The 16,967-nt window shown below is 33.5% G+C and overlaps 1 protein-coding gene across 5 annotated transcripts in view; it reads left to right on the top strand.

Annotated features, from left to right (window-relative positions):
* Window positions 1-16,967, top strand: part of LOC148611301 (UPF0046 protein C25E10.12-like) — a 36,178-nt gene that overhangs the window by 9,604 nt on the left and 9,607 nt on the right. Inside the window, exons 1-2 of one of the 5 annotated variants that reach the window (XM_088591718.1) lie at window positions 165-11,148; window positions 12,048-15,047. The exons of 3 other annotated variants lie outside the window; for them this stretch is intronic. In XM_088591718.1, the coding sequence (XP_088447844.1) occupies window positions 10,808-11,148; window positions 12,048-12,990 (1,284 nt within the window). In that variant the 5' untranslated portion in view covers window positions 165-10,807 and the 3' untranslated portion in view covers window positions 12,991-15,047. Of the gene's footprint in view, window positions 1-164; window positions 11,149-12,047; window positions 15,051-16,967 lie in introns of those variants that run through there. One more of the 5 variants, XM_088591724.1, reaches the window with a different exon arrangement.

Here is a 16,967-nt window from a genome sequence, read left to right as displayed (position 1 = left end):
CGAAGTATGGTAGTACGGGACAGTTACAGCCCTAGATTAATCCTACGAGGAGGAATGACCCGGCCAGCGAAAGCTATATTTTTAAATAGCCTAGCTGGCCGAGAGGTCTAGGGCGCTGGACTTTGTGCAGGCGGTGTTCCATAGATGTCACATCGGTACGAGTTCGAGTCCCGCGGAGGGAACAACCAAACATTTGAATTGCAAATTTGACAGTTCTAACATCGTTGGGAATTTTTCAGATTCTTCTATATATATTAATCGTCTAAAATAAAGTCAACAATTACTCTTACGGGATGATGGATCGTTAAAAACGACGCAAAACATAACAATAAGTTAAATAAACGTCTAATTATGTTTAACATCACCAAAGGATGGTAAAATTTACATTGAATATTTCGGATAACCGATATCCTTCTTCAGCATAAAACTAATAAAGTTCAAGATCAAAATATAGATTCAGAAGCTGAATCACGTACCCTGTGGGTGATTGTACCTTTATCAAAGGCACAGATAAGCAAATGATAAGGAATCTGAATGAAAACAGCAAAAGGGGTGTTTTTTTTTTATCAAAATTAAGAAATGAAGTAACTGTGGGAAACAATTAAGAAAATGCAAAATATAGTAGTACGGCGTATTGATGAATAGCATGTAGTGCTGTACCAGCCTTAGACCAAGACCTAAAAATGAATTGGTTTTTTCTCGTTTATTCCATCTGGAGAAGTTGTTTGTATTTTTTTCATCCAAAAGCTTTCCCGAGACAGTCTTTTACATTTTGACCAGTTTTTATTAATGCCTATGATCGTAACAACAATGTTGTGGAGATCCTCCTGGGTGTATCCGGTAGATCTAAGATGGCGATTTAGAGGGAGGTCTGGCTTGCATTTGTAGTCACTGCGATGACCATTTATGGGCCTGTTGTAAGGTTTATTCTGTTTCGCCAACGTACTGCATACCACATCGGCACTAGAGAAAGTATGTCGGTTTTGCAAGTCACGTCGCAAAAAATGGCGAATTCCTTTCCAGTGCAGTAGCTTTTAAACGTGTTGTTTGCAGTATCTGGGTACAGGTCTTACATATTTTATCTCCACATGGTAGACACTGGCCCGTTGTATTTTGCTTGGGCTGACATGAAATCTCTGCTCTTACTAGGGCATTGGTTAGACTCCTAGGTCTTCGGAATGCCAGGACCGGGGCCCCAGGAAAGAGTTTGGAGAGCTAAGGATGTTTTTGAATGTCTTCCTAATTCGAATTCAGTAGTTGCGCGAGAGTTTCCCAAAGGCTGGATGGTAAGTAAGCACAAAAGGAACCCTTTCGTTTTTTTTCTTGGGTTTGTACTCTAGGAGATCATTACGGCTGAAGTTGTTAGCACGTTCAAATCCCCGAACTATATATGTTGATTTATAACCACACAATAACAAATGTCCACGGAGTTCATCTAGACGTTTGTTGATGGTGTAGTCAGATGAGCAAATGCACCAAATTCAAAGTGCCTGGCTGTATGGTATGCTTTTGGTACAATGTTTGGATGCAACTGTTGGGAGATAAGTATTGGTGACTATCAGTTGGTTTGCTATGAAGATCCATTTACATTTCCCCGTCTCTTACAGACGTAGTTGTATCCCAAAATGTGATTTTAGTGTCAGAAATTTCATGGGTGAGATTAATTGATGGATGAGCATTGTTGGCATGTGTGATAATGTTGTCTAGATTTTGTTTTGACTCAGTCCATTTCATGTCAATATCATCGATGAATCGAAACAAAGGGAGGGGTTTCGATAAAGATGTTGAAATTATTTGATTTTCTAATTTACCCATGAAGATGTTCGCATACGAAGGAGCCATTTTCGTTCCCATAGTTGCACCATTGATTTTGGTAGTGCTCGTCGTTGAAAGTGAAGTTGTTGTACTTAAAACTAAAGTGAGTAAATTTACTAGGCAGTCAGTAGGGGGTCCAAAATATCTCGTGATTCCCAAGCTTCTCTCAGGCTTCTATACCGTCATCGTGTGAGATATTAGTATAGAGTGAAGTGACATCAAGGGAAGCCAGAAGTCTGTCGGGAGGTAAAGGATTAATTGATTCCATTTTCCTCAGATAGTTCGTGGTGTCTTTTAAATATGACGGGAGCTTTCGAACAAGGCGTCGGAGATGGTAATCAACAAATTCAGAAATTTTTTTTTCAGTCGGGTGATATTAGCAGAAACTATGGGCCTTCCGGGGATATCTTTTTTTTGTGAATTTTAGGTGGAAGGTAAAAACGTCAGGGTCTTGGATCTTCTGGTTTAAAGTATTCTAACTGTTCTTCAATAATGCTGCCGTCCTTTCATATTTTGTTCAATTCCGAAGTGATTTTTTTTTCACTAAAAGATGTAGTAGGGTCGCTGGGTAGCTTTTTATAAAATCTTTCATCCGAAAGTTGATCCATTGCTTCTGAGATGTAGTTATTTTTATCCATGACTACTATGGCATTGTCTTTGTCTGCTGGTTTTATAACTATATCGTCACGGTTTTTCGACGAATCTATTGTTTTTTTCTCATCGTGCGTGATGTAGAAGAAAGATGGAATGTAGTTGTTGGATAAGTGTTTGACATCTGATATTATTTTGTCAATAACATTTTCCGGAAAAAAGTAATACAGTCATTGAAAAACCGTTGAAAAAGTCTAGCACTAAGAAGGTTTACCATGTGCAATACAAGAAATGAAGAGCTGGTGTTTTGTGATTGACAAATGAAGATAAGCAAATTATTAGCAAATTATTTTGAAAATTGTTGGTGCTCTGAGCGATGGCTGCACATGCAGTTTTTGAAACGTTTTCTTTGGTCAAATAAATGAAATTAAAGCAATCCTCATGTCTTGCCTCCTATTTCGTAAAACATAGAAGGGGCGTTAAAGGCTATTATCGGCCTAAAATAAAACTGAAAATTAATCATCAAGTATTGAAAACTTTTAGGAATCAACATAATATAATTCTTCATGTATGTCATGTATAACGTAGTAGAAAAGGGAGAAATTCCGAAACTTCGAGAAGGACAATCATATTCCAAGCGAATATATACGATTTTAGAAATTATCGTCAATTAAATAGCAGTGACCATTTGAACCCAAGGAAAAAATGTGATTTTTAACAAATGACTGATTCAATCATTGTGTTTGTTCTGCTACAAACCTCGTGTACCTTATACTGCCTTTTTGTCGAATTTTAATTGAGCCCTACAGGTTTATTACCTTTATATTAGATTAAATACTATTATATAATTGATAGATACAGAGCGTCTGTTTCCGATATGACATACTACCTCTATCTCTATATGCTGTAGATAGTCTTCTTTTAATTAACGAATTTGAAATTTTGTGGTAAGCACGACTAGGAGGGTGTGTAGCAAAATGTAAGAACATCAACTAGTTCTGAAGCATCTTAATTTACCCCCACCACCCCGGTGAATTTCGTTTGGTTTGTGCTTTCTGCTTCTTCAGTATATACTGTTCAGTTCCTATTTATCTTTCGAATCGTTCATCGTATGGTGTGTTCTTGGTGCTTCTAACAGTATTGTCCACGGACTACCCCTTGTTTGTTCCTAAGGTATGCAACTCTTTCGTAAGACGCAATGTCTAACCAAAATGTTCATTTCATTTTTTCAAAGTTTTTCCCAATTTTTTTTTTATCAATTTCTATAACTCATGCCATAATAAAGTGAGAAAAACAATGTGCTAGATGTCAATTGCAAATATTTGGTCTAACATTTTAACCACCAGACTTAGGCAGTAGAGTGATTATGTGGCCTATTGTGATAATGGTTAGCTATACCTCTAATGGAAAATTATTGTCTCTTCAGCTTCGTGATACTATACCCTTTTTCACATCAAAGTCTGTTGCCCTTTTGTTGGAGTATTAACAAATGTGTCCTATAGCTAATGATTTATGATTTCTTTGCTTTATGGTCTTTAAATAGAAATTAAAACACTATATTTAAAAGCAGTTTTTGGCATGACATGGGTTGTGTCCTTAATGTATGTCTTACGATGTATCGTGATTCTTAACCCTGCATTGGAAAAATTGGGATTGATTTTAATACGATGGGACATAACTTTTAGTAGGTTTAAACTGGTCTGGAGCTTGATGTGTTTAATTGTGTAATATTTTTCCACATTGGCCAGATTTTAAAGAGGGAGAGTTGTGAACATACCACAGTACTTTAACACCGCCGCATTTTTGCGGCTGTCCCAAGTCAGGAATTTCTGTAGTCTTGATTTGTTTTCATCTTTAGTTTATTTTATTTTTATTACTTGATTATATAAGGGCAATTCGTTCGCTGTACCTATTAATTATGATGTTTTGGGGCCAGCTGCAGCCTACCCAGTGGTATGAGAATATCCTCGTCCTCGTCGTTCATTGAAGATCAATGAGTGGCCTTGGCTGACATTTTCATCCCGGCGGGGTTTTTGTCTTTTTGACATATATACTATACCTATTCTCGTTATATATTTCCATTCCTTGAAATGTAAACGAAAAAGGAAAAGCACCATCGTATAACCTTTATAAAAAATAGTAAATACTTACAAAGATTACCAAAAAAGTCTTACAAGAGTAAACAAACCTTTACGCAAGCTATGAAGGTCGCAAAAATAAAAGTAATAAAATCCACGGTAATGGTCATTTAAATTGCGTTTGCGTAATCTAAAAAAATATTACGAACAGAGAAAATAAAATTGTTCTCAAAAATTAAATTAACCTATTTCTGGGCATTTTTAAGCGTTCTTTTATCGCTGATTTTTTTTATAATACAAGATAATTCCATAATGAAAACAAATTTGGCAATGAAAACATAACTTGGTTGAAATGTAAAAACATGTTTCATGATTTTTACAAGTATTTTAGATTATTATGGAGCCTAAAATATTATATTAAGGTTGCTTGATATGTTATATTTTATGACATTGATAGGTAATTTTTATTAATTGTTTGTACATTTAAATATAGTCTTGTGTTGCATGTTTTTAGTTGAAAAATTGATTGTAGTTGATTAGCATTCGAAATCTTCCAGTTTTGAAATTTTGTGCAATCAGAGTTCACACAATTCTGGTTTTTTACAGAACCGTTTAATGTGTAACCATTATGACAGCCAATTTTACACGAAATCAAATATGACTAAATTGCTTAGTTTTAATTTTTACTTTTTTTTATTAAGTGGCTGTCTTTGTAAGAATCATACAAAATCTGAAAAATGGGATACACCCCAAAATAGGCTATATATATATATATATATATATATAAAGATATATATATTTGTAATTAAGTTGTTTTATTGGTCTATATTGTGAAATGTGTAATTATTCATTCATATCTGCCTGCTCTGAGGTGATAATCAAAATTGAAAATCCAATAGATTACTATGACATTTTAAACAAAATATCAAAAATAAAACAAATGTAGGCTTTCCAACCATGAATCAAATTTTGCATATTTCTTATGTGGAGTGCTACTTAATTTGTCTGTTTATTTATTCATGTGTTTTGTTGTTGATTGAAGTATACTTTGTTGCGTTTGAAATCTCAAAAGAATAATAATAAAATGACAAACAAACATTGGGATTTGTTTGGGGGAAGAATTTACTTTGCATATTTGATTATAAAGAAAATGTTAGAACATGGATGATTATCCTGACTACATTTTTTCCTTTCAATTTAAAACTTGTTACTCAAGTTTTGTAACGACATATACACTTTTATAACTTGTTTGTAGACATGAATAACAAATCACTACAATTTGCGATCGTTATTTCAGTCGTCTAATGTAGTCATAATAAATTTCCTTTATCACTGTTGTACATCGTTCTCATGACATTAGAATAAAACATTGTACATGTAATTGTGTCACAAAGTTCTGTGCATTATTACATAAGAGATTCAGGATGTCAATACACGGTACAATGCAGTGTCAGGCGGGAACTATTCATTAAATGAGAAGGAGTTTGAAACCATGAAATATTTAGTTAGGGATCGAACAGAATGATTGTGTCATATAAAAAAAATGTTGCATTCATTAACAATAACCGATGTCTATAGGGGTACAGCCATTATCTGGATTTGTTGACCGTAATATACTATTACCATCATATATTGATGATTGGTTTTGAACGAATTAAAAATCTTTTTTTTAATTCTAATGTACTTTCCATATGCAAGAGTTGTCTTTCATAAAAGATGGTATGTTGCAACCAATCCTAAAATCACGGATATAATACATTCAAGCTATTTATACATGCTGTGGTAGTAGATCAGTTTATGAGTAATACTTTTTGCCGAGAATCGTGTAAGTTATATCCGTATGGTTTCAAATATTTGTTATAAACAACAGAACAAATATACATATCAAAACATATCACCATACTGCATGAAGAAAACACTTGGTTCATAAGGAAACCGCTTTAAATAACATCATACAGTAAAACCTGTGAAATCGAACGTTTTAGCACTGTTTGGTTTACTCAGGTTTTACTTATGAACGTTAAGTCAAAAAATTGATGGGATCAGACACGTGTTCGTGTTTCAGACAACAATTGTTATTAAAATGTTATATCGATTATTTCATTTTTTTCTGACAGTTGTTTATTTATATGTAATGCACTTTGCAGAATAAACTAGTATTTTCATGAAAATAAAATAAAAAAATCTTCACGAATTCTAATCATTTAGTTACTTTTTTGTCTTATAGTTTCATAAATTGCACATTGTTACAAGTCACAAATGGATTTTTTCCTATGTCGTGATTAGTGTCGAAAGTAATCGTCAGTTACCGCTTTTCATATCCACAATTCTTTTTATGACACTGGGAATAAGATCTATAACTGACCACAGCAAAACACTGCCTCCTCTGTTTAGCATTACTTTGCTTAAAGAAATATGTAATTATCATGTCTTAACCAGTACCGTCTGTGAAACGTCAAAAAAGAAAAAAAACGACAATAGAAACTTGTTAATCTTTAAAGTTGGACATATTTGACTGTCCTGGTGTCGTCATTGAATAAATGATATTTCATTAACACATTTCATCTGTAGCATAACACCTATTGTGTTATTATTAATCTAGTAGATGTGTGATGTTTTCTTTATTATATCAATAACAGGGATAGTATCATTGTAGATCCGGTTAATCTTGTATATTTGCCTTTTTTTCTTTGTCTTTAGAATATCAGAAAACAAATCAAATATTCATGTTTATCCACATACTTTGTTTAGGATTATTTGCTATTTTCAATAACCTTGATTATCGCTTAGTTTCCTCAGATCTTAATTAAGTCTTCCGTTTGTTTTTTCTACTTTCAAAGACATCAATAAAAACAATAAGGTACGTATTTCCTTACAATAATGCTGTAAAATGTAGTTAATATGGTCAACTGTAGTTCATTCCAAGGTTATTGCCATTGAAGATATTGTTCTTGAAATAAAAGAAAAAATTAATTTTATATTAATTTAAAAGGGGTTAATTGGAGAATTTAATATCAGAGTAAGAAAATAAACGGTTGAATACGAAGTCTTAATGTTGTCTCCCTTTCTGTTGACTTGGCCTCCAATTAGCCGAACATCGGATGCTTTGCGAGATGCACTCACTGCTCACCTTTCCAGAGCACATGAATTTAACTAGGTTTTTACAAAGGTTATACTTGTCATTTATTTATTATTTTTGTTCATAGATATTCTTGAATGCGTTGACCTACTAGGTCGATTAAAATTGAGGTTTAGAAAGATCAATCAAGGGAACCAAGGTTATAGCCGTAATCACAAGAATGTAATTCAGGGAAAAATACCAGACATTGAAAACAGACATACACAATAAAGAACATGAAGTAACTAAAATCATACATACAAAGTAACAAAAGTAAATGAGCAACTCGGACTCCACTAAAAAATGGGAGCGTGGACCAGGTGCACCGGTAGGGTAAGCGTCCTCTGCTTCTCTAGAAACACCCGCCGAGTTGCTCATAAAAAGTCAAGTCCGGGGTAGACAAACGAGGAAAGGAAAACTATGACCCGTTGAATAAATCAGTTTTCATGGTGCTGATGGATACACCATAACGATCCACGAGTTCATGATGACGACCATAAAACTTCTGTAGTGATGACTTCAATCTTGTAGCAACATAACCCTGTTCCAGAAGCCTATTTGTTAGAGTTCTAGCGCGAAACAAAAAGTCGGCAAGCTCTGGCATAACGTATGAGTTGGGATATGAACACTCCGTCCGCAGGTGCCGAAGGGATGTTGCCACAGATGAAAGGAAAGTTGACAATTCTGCATGAAAAGTCACCACGTTTGTTGTAAAGTTTGGTCAATAGTTTTCCTTTATCATCGATTTCTAAGTGTAGGTCAAGATATGAGGCTGACTTCACAGTGTCTATAGTATCCTTTATCTCAAGTTCTTTTGGGTAGATGCGATGTATCAAATACCCGAAATTAGGGTTGCTTAAAGATAATACGTCATCTATATAGAGGAAACGTAGATTGAAGGATCTAGCCAAACGATATTCTTTCTTTCTGATCAGATCAGCTGTAAAGTCAGCCTCATAAGAGTGAAGGAATAGGTCAGCAAGTAAAGGAGCACAATTTGTTCACATTGGAATGCCGACTGTTTGTTGAAACACGTCCACCACACTGGACAAATATGTTGTCGATTAAAAAAATTCCAGCATTTTGTAAAATGGATTCGAAAAAATACAGTACATGAATTCATTTATTAAAAACGTTTACAAGTAAGTCATAAGCTCATTTTTTACCTAAGTCGGTTTTTCCTTAATTCTTTTTCAATATGGTTGATTTTATAATTGTGTTGAATCCATAAAAAAAACTGCGGTCTTTCGGAATGATCGGTTTACATTTGGTTTATATTGGTCTTTTTTGTATTTTTTTTCGGGGGATGTTTTTGTACTTTTCCTGACTTCATTTAAGGTAGAGAACATTGATAACATTGAGCATCTTTTCATTCATCATATCTTTAGCATAAACAAATGTTATTGTGACAGGAAAAATGTATATAACATGATAAAAAGCACCATGCCAGTAACAGTTATGTAAACAGGGCAAATATATACTGAAGCTTTAAAATAGAAGGACACAAAATCCACGTTCATCATGACTGAAAATGTGGAAAATTAGACATTACACAAAAAACAAAAGCACATGCAAGATAAACACGCACAAAGGCGGAGGTGACATCAAGTGCTGTGGACGATGCCCATTTTTACGTAACAATAGTTTTATAACATTATAAGTACATTAGTTACAAAATTAAAATATACTTTTTTTATATTTTTGATAAGGGGTAATTTGCGGGAAATCTCAAAATATTGAATTCTATCGGGAATTTCAGTTTGTATACTTTTGTAGAATTACTAAAGAACGGGCTTTCTGTACAATATGCCTGCAAAGTATACATGTTCCTATATATTTTGTATAACAATGTCCAAATGTAGACATAATTATCGTAAAATGAACCAAGCCTTTCTTTTCTAATGAATTTAAAGTATACTCATCCAACAACTTGCCTAAAAAAGTTGGAAAAATTAACAGTACTGTGAGTATTACTTACCTCACTTTAATCAGTCGATTCTCAAGTTTGTTTTTGTTAACTCTTCTTAATGTCGTAAACACAAATCATCAACACTTTAAATTAATAAAAACACTTTGTGTCTTTAAAAGCCCCTCCAAATAAAAGTCATGTTTCATACTAAAAAGATGAGTTCCTTTTGTTTTCCCTATGTTTTAAAAGCAAACAGAATCATACCTGAAAAAAGTTTGGTCAAAACCTTTCGAGATAAATACAGAAAAATGTGCTGAAAAAATATAGACATTCATCAAATCTGACAAATATATGCTCCCGGGAACAAGGCCTAATACATGGAAGTTAAATTAAATTACATAAATAAACGTAGTAGACAATTTCTCTCTCTCCTTGTTATAAAAAAAGTATGTGACAAAAGTAAACATGGCGAAATAAGTAATTTGAATCATCTTTGTTATCACAAATATCTACTTTTCAGAATATGATTTTTGAAATTTGTGGTCAGGCTAAACAAGATTAATCAATGAAATCAAGATTCGAGTGGAAATCAAAAGAATACATTCAAAGGATAAAGACTAGAGAGGGAAAACAGACACACGCAACAAAGAACGTGAAATAACCATAATAACGCGTGCAAGAAATAAAAGTAAATGAGCAACTCGGACTCCACTAAAAATGGGGGCATGGACCAGGTGCACCGGAAGGATAAGTGTCCTTTGCTTTTCTATAGTATCAGCCGCCGAGTTGCTCATGAAATGTCAATTCCGGGGAAGCTTGAAGTTTATTTATCACGACAATAGTTCAAACAGAAATATACTGAAGCTAACTAACATTCTAGAATATTGTTTATACTAAAAAAATTAATTTTACGAATAATAAAACATTGCTTTATCTAATGACTTTAACAAAAATTGTATTCAAATGTTTCAATTGAACTTTCAAAACTCCATTAATCAGTTTTGTTTAAAATCGGATGCAAATAATGAGACATTCAATGAAACAGCTTTAATGGTAAATAAAATCATTGAAATATTAACCAATGAAATCTTTTCTTGTTGACTATATAAATTGCTGTTGAGTTATCACATTCTGTTATCTGATAGCAGCATCAGGAATGTTTATGGTCCAATTGTCGATAAAACATAATATCTGCGTAAAATCCGTTGGATACTGTATATAAAGCCATTGTAATAAATACCACGGAAAATCAAGAGCAACTTGTTAGTTAAAAATTGTTCGGGTAAGATAGTGAAAATGAGTCAGTCAGAACTTGAGGTACTTAATGAAGAAGAGGCAAGGCAGTACATTGGAGGAGTTATTTTTGTTTTTATTTTAATGGTTATCGGAATAATCGGCAACTTTCACGTACTTGTAGTTTATATATTCCGAATGAAGCGATCTAATCCTAGAATATTTATCATATTTCTTGCGGCTTTAGACTTCTTAACGTGTTCAATTGGGATGCCGTTTGTCATCATAGACTTGAGGAATCCTCTCACCTTCACCATCATTCCGGCTTGCAAAATCTTGCGATTTATAAATTATTTTATTGGTATTTCTTCAGCTCTTATTTTGCTTATCATCGCAATCGACAGGTGAGTATTCAATGAATGACTTATGTGTTTTTGTATACATAATTTGTCTTTTGTTTTGTCTCTTTTATATTCCCCTTTTTAAAATAGTCACTTGATTGCAGATGTGTCCGATTAGTTTTTTCCCGTTTTTTTTTAACATTGCAAATAAACTCAAAGTAATGCTTTAGAAAATTTACATGTTCAAAGTCATTTGTGCATCTTTTTAACAGAATTAATTTAATTTCGTTACATTATATACCTGTATCTGATGTTATAAATAAAACAAGGACAGCTTGCATATTGACGGTTTGGAAAGCTATTTATTGAATTTTACAGTTTTTGTTCGAACAAAATTAGATTAAATCGTGAGTCTCATAAGGTTTATGTTACAAAACATTGACATATTGCTGTCATCCTTTAAAAAATCTGATGAAAACTGATGAATATTAGATAATCATTATGCGCAAAATTTGAAAGCTTGAATAAATACATTTATTGCTATGTGCCAAACCATATACAACAACGCTTTAATTACATGTCAAAGATCGTTTAGCCAGCGTAATATTTGATGTATTTAATTTATATGAAACGTTACAGTTGTTCTAGTCAATTGAGGTTCATTACTTATAATAACACGTTGATTGATGTGTACGTTGCAATTTATTATACAATCCAATTGTTTGCTTCCGTCGACTATTAAACGACAGGACTAATAACTACCTTGAACCAGAACCATAATATTGTCTATGCAGCTATTTTTCTAAAAGCCGGCTTCGTTTTTCTTATTGTGTCCAATAAAAATAAGTCAAAAAAGACACTATTAGATGGACATTGTTTTTTTTTCTCATCATTCGTGAAGTCAGAATTTTTATAGTGCTTTAAAAATTAAAATAATTGATTTTTTTTATTCTGAGTTTTAGGTACAGGAAAGTTTGTATTCCTCTTGGCAGACAGATAACTCAAGGGCAAGCCAAGATATTGTGTTTAATTGCCTTGTGTATATCTGCAGCTCTGTCTTGGCCGGCTCCTGTTCTTTATGGTCACAGCACAGTTCAAACCAAAAACCCAAACATCACAGGAGTTCGTTGCTTCACCGAGGACCAATTTAAGAGTAGTATTTATCAAGCAATATTCAACGAGATGTTGATTGTGATTTTCTTTTCCATGTTTATCATTCTCGTTATACTTTACAGTTTAATGGCTCGCATTATTTGGAAACATGATGAATTTAGAAGATCGTTTGCTGTTTCCGGAACTACGATGAAACGAAGGTTGAAGAATATTGACATCCATAGTGGTGAGTCGGATATAGACATTTCCGCAGTGTCTTCTGATGTCATGCTAACTCTTGAATCCTCGACACGTAGCTATGACATAAAAACAGTTCACCAAACGATTGGGCCTGTTCACTCGTCGTTCACACAAAACTCCCTCGACAGTACGAACAGTTATATAGGAGACGCTACTAATAACGCTGTCAGAGGTAGAGCCCTTGACGACGCAAGGAGTGATAAAGCATTACGCTCCGATGGCACAGATAATGGGGACGACAAGAAGAAGTCACATTACAAGAATTTTTTACAGTTACATATCATGAAGAAAACAACCATAATGATGTTCCTAATCACTGCAGTGTTTTTAATCAGTTACATCCCTCATTTGACTTTAAAAATTGTTCTCTTTGTCAAGAAGGATTTCCTTATAAACATGAATTTTGCAGAGAAGTTGCTTTACAATACATTTGTATGGTGTTTCTTTATAAATAACATGGCAAATAGCCTTATCTATGGATTTGTTGACATTCGGTTTAGGCAGAATGTTATATCACTTTATAGTAGATTTTGTTGTAGACACAGGTCATGAATAAAGTATGTTATGTATACGAGTAAACTGGTTTGTGTTGTTATTCGTTACATCATGTTGAAGTAAATTTATTTACTACCAAAAAAATAGTCTTGGTGTCTTATTTACCACGCTTATTTTGAATATATGTAATGTATATAAATGCAATTTCTAATCTCCATATTTCACATATTTATGAAGAGAATATGATATGGAATTTCAGTAGACATTAGACAAAAAATAACCAACATAAGAAAACTGGAAACAAACGATCAACATACACACTTTAAACAACAGACTAAAATACAAAAACAGATAAAACTAAGATATAAAAACAAAGCTCTACAAAGGCTTGTCACAATCGGAAAGCCATATCATTACGCTGGTCATACATCCTTTGCCATTTACCCTTACCAAAGGTTTTACCAAAGGACGTTAGAACAGTCATTTGATCATTAATTGCGTCCTCTTGAGGTATATTGCTGAGTGAATATGTAGGTATTAAAGTGAGTTTGAATCGGATACCCAAACTTCATAAAATTCCTTACAAACAGAAGTTACTTGCTGAGCCATCTACGTGTTCGACCAGAGAATTGCCACTTCATTTGCTATTTTTACAACAGCGGAATAGTAAAATGACACCAGCCGAAACTGATTATATACAAAATTATTTCAAATGATTTTCACACGAATTTCACGTACATTTAACATGTATTAAGCAAATGTAGTTTGTTACAAAAGATTTGGTGAAATTTATGTGAATCTAGTCTTAACTAAAAATCATTTTATGTACTTTACATATATAAGAGTAATCAAGGGAACCAAGGTTATAGCGGTAATCAAAAGAATGTAATCCAGGGACAAAGACCAGACATGGAAAACAGACACACACAACAAAGGACATAAAGTAACTAAAATCATACATACAAAGTAACAAAAGTAAATGAGCAACTCGGACTCCACTAAAAACTGAGAGCATGGACCAGGTGCACCGGTAGGGTAAGCGTCCTCTGCTTTTCTAGAAACACCCGCCGAGTTGCTCATAAAAAGTCAAGTCCGGGGTAGACAAACGAGGAAAGGAAAACAATGACCCGTTGAATAAATCAGTTTTCATGGTGCTGATGGATACACCATAACGATCCACGAGTTTATGATGACGACCATAAAACCTCTGTAGTGATGACTTCAATCTTGTAGCAACATAACCCTGTTCCAGAAGCCTATTTGTTAGAGTTCTAGCGCGATACAAAAAGTTTCGGCAAGCTCTGGCATAACGTATGAGTTGTAATAAGAACACACATACGCAGGAGCCGAAGGGATGTTGCCACAGATGAAAGGAAAGTTGACAATTCTGAATGAAAAGCCACCACGTTTGTCGTGAAGATCATGTCAAAGTTGACGTTTAGTTTCGAAAAACAAATAGGTTTCGTATGATAGATCTTTCCGAACATAATATATACTCTATGACACATTAAACGTTTCAGTATTCAATAAAAATATTAATCCAAAAAATAATGTGTTCAAAACCAATATATATATATATTCAAAAATAAAAATATAAAATGGTATGTTCAAAACTTACAAATGTATCTGAAAACGGGGCTTCTTTTTTGAGTGTGGTGACAAACAATCCTAGCATCCTAGCATCAAGAATATTCAAACCCACAAATAGCCTGTATACTACTTAGCCGATGCCGGTGCCATTTTTGGGCCAATTTCGTTGCTTTTATTTTTATTTTAACCCTTGACATATATCATATATAGATAAGAGGTTCAATGTTGTGGGGGCTCTGAGGGGCAGAGTTTTAATTTTAGGTTGAGGGGGTTTACACTCTGCAACACGAGAACGTGCACTGCATGGGACAAAGTTGCAAAGACCTAATACTTGTATTCCGTCACGGCACAGTTCACATTCTGAGACGTTGTATAATATTAATATGTTGTGAAATGCATCATTAATTTGATCCTCTATCCTACATAATAACACCTTGATGATCTGTCCCGTACTACCATACATCGTGTACTAAGTTACAGCCCTAGATTAATCCTACGAGGAGGAATGACCCGGCCAGCAAAAGCTATATTTTTATATAGCCTAGCTGGCCGAGTGGTCTATGGCGCTGTACTTAGTGCAGGTGGTGTTGCCATAGATGTCACAGTGGTACGAGTTGTCGTATAAATTTTCAAGTTTATAAATGTATGAATAAAAGCAAATCAAAGATCAAATTATTATAAGCGAATGCAACATGTCTTTTTCTGATATCACGTCTATCATTTATTCCATTGCAAAAAATATGTGCTGATGCAAAAAAGTGAATGACTTACGATAAGGTAAATTACACGCCTACATGTAATTTATAAGCGGTTTAATTTGTAAATTTTGTCGAAAATTGCTGATGAAGTCCATGTTTTGATTAATTTGTATTTGAAAATCGACCCTTTTGTGGTAACTGTGGAATAAATCGATGAGCACATGCGTGGAGCGTGCTCAATATACACTATAACCATTTATCACTTATAAACTCATCCTGAAGAACTTATAATAGCAATAATAGGGTACGTATGTTTCATTCACTTTTGAACGTGTATCCAAAATGAACTTGCAGAGAACTTGTTCTCAGTACAACTAAAACTTGCATCGGAGCATCAATGCTGTGTCAGGTCGACGTTTTTAATATATTTTTTGTTTTATGTTATTTACAAAGATTAATTGTTTGGTATGTATTTTACCTACAATGATTAAATCAATCTAATACGTTTTTTCATCAGACCTGTATGCCGATTGTGAAGATTGCTCTCTTGAGTTTCGATTCTTGATATATTTCAGTGCCAATATAGAAACCCGCTGTGTTTTCTGGTTAATTTCTTTCGTTCATATTTTCAGTACATTCGACCGTTTTGATTACTTTGACTCTAACAAAATACTAAAATCAACAAGATTTTGTATGGTATCAGAAGATTGGGATCTTCTTCATATAAGATATTCCGTATTTTTGTTTTCATCATTTCATCCTGCTTATTAAGATTGTTGATATACACTTGAAATAATACTTTTCTTTCCATTCAATACCCATTCAAGCCTCTTATAAACTGACTTCCTGGAAAAATGGCAGCGTTTCAACTATTCTAGTTTATACATCGGACAGCGTGTAATGTTCAAAACTCAATGACAAAAAAAAACCAATATCGACAGTTTATAATATCGGTAACTTATTCAAATATTAATCAGATTATCTAATTCTAATATCAACGTTTGTGTTACAACTCGGTCACTCATAGTTAATTTATGTATTTGTATTTTTCCATTGTGATATCGTGGTAAGATTTTCCTTATTATATAAATCAGTGGTAATATCCTTTTCTATTCTTTACGATTGTTTAAGTTTATTAAACCCTTTCTCTTTATATGTGGCCGGATTATTCGTATAGGATGTCGTTTCCAATCACTGGCTTCAGTTATATTTTGCATCTGATTTATATTGTGTGTACAGAGGATATTAAAATCACACAGATTTTGTATGGTTATAAGGAGATTAACATTAACATTATGTAGGACATTTCATGTTTTTTAGCATTTCGTCCTGACAACTAAGTTTATTCATACACACTCAAAGTAATGCCTCAGATTAGTTTGATCTAGAAATTCGAGTTTGAAACTAAATAACAAAAATGGATATAAGGAAATTTAATGCAGACCTTTCTTACAACATTTTTATGTTTGTATTGTTCGATTTTTTTCCATTTGCCTCACCAAAAGAGCATTTGTTCAAAATTTAATAGTTAAAGGCGAAATACCTTAGCCAATGGGAGAATTTTGATTACAGTCCAATATGTCGTATTATTTAAGCTTTCTTTAATGTCGTTTTTGACACAAACTTCGTCCCTAGTGGCTGTTCTGAGTTCAAAAGAAAAAAAAAACGTTTAGATTTCATTTGTATAAGGTTTACCTTTTTACCTTCTTTCACTTGTCATCATTTAACAGTGACTGGATTCCGTTC

This window comes from Perna viridis, chromosome 7 (assembly GCF_037379345.1).
Source record: "Perna viridis isolate PV_CMFRI_1.1 ecotype Kerala chromosome 7, ASM3737934v1, whole genome shotgun sequence".
In the NCBI taxonomy this organism is placed as follows: domain Eukaryota; kingdom Metazoa; phylum Mollusca; class Bivalvia; order Mytilida; family Mytilidae; genus Perna; species Perna viridis.
The sequence above is the reverse complement of the archived record's forward strand: the minus strand, read 5'-3'. Positions and strand labels throughout refer to the sequence as shown.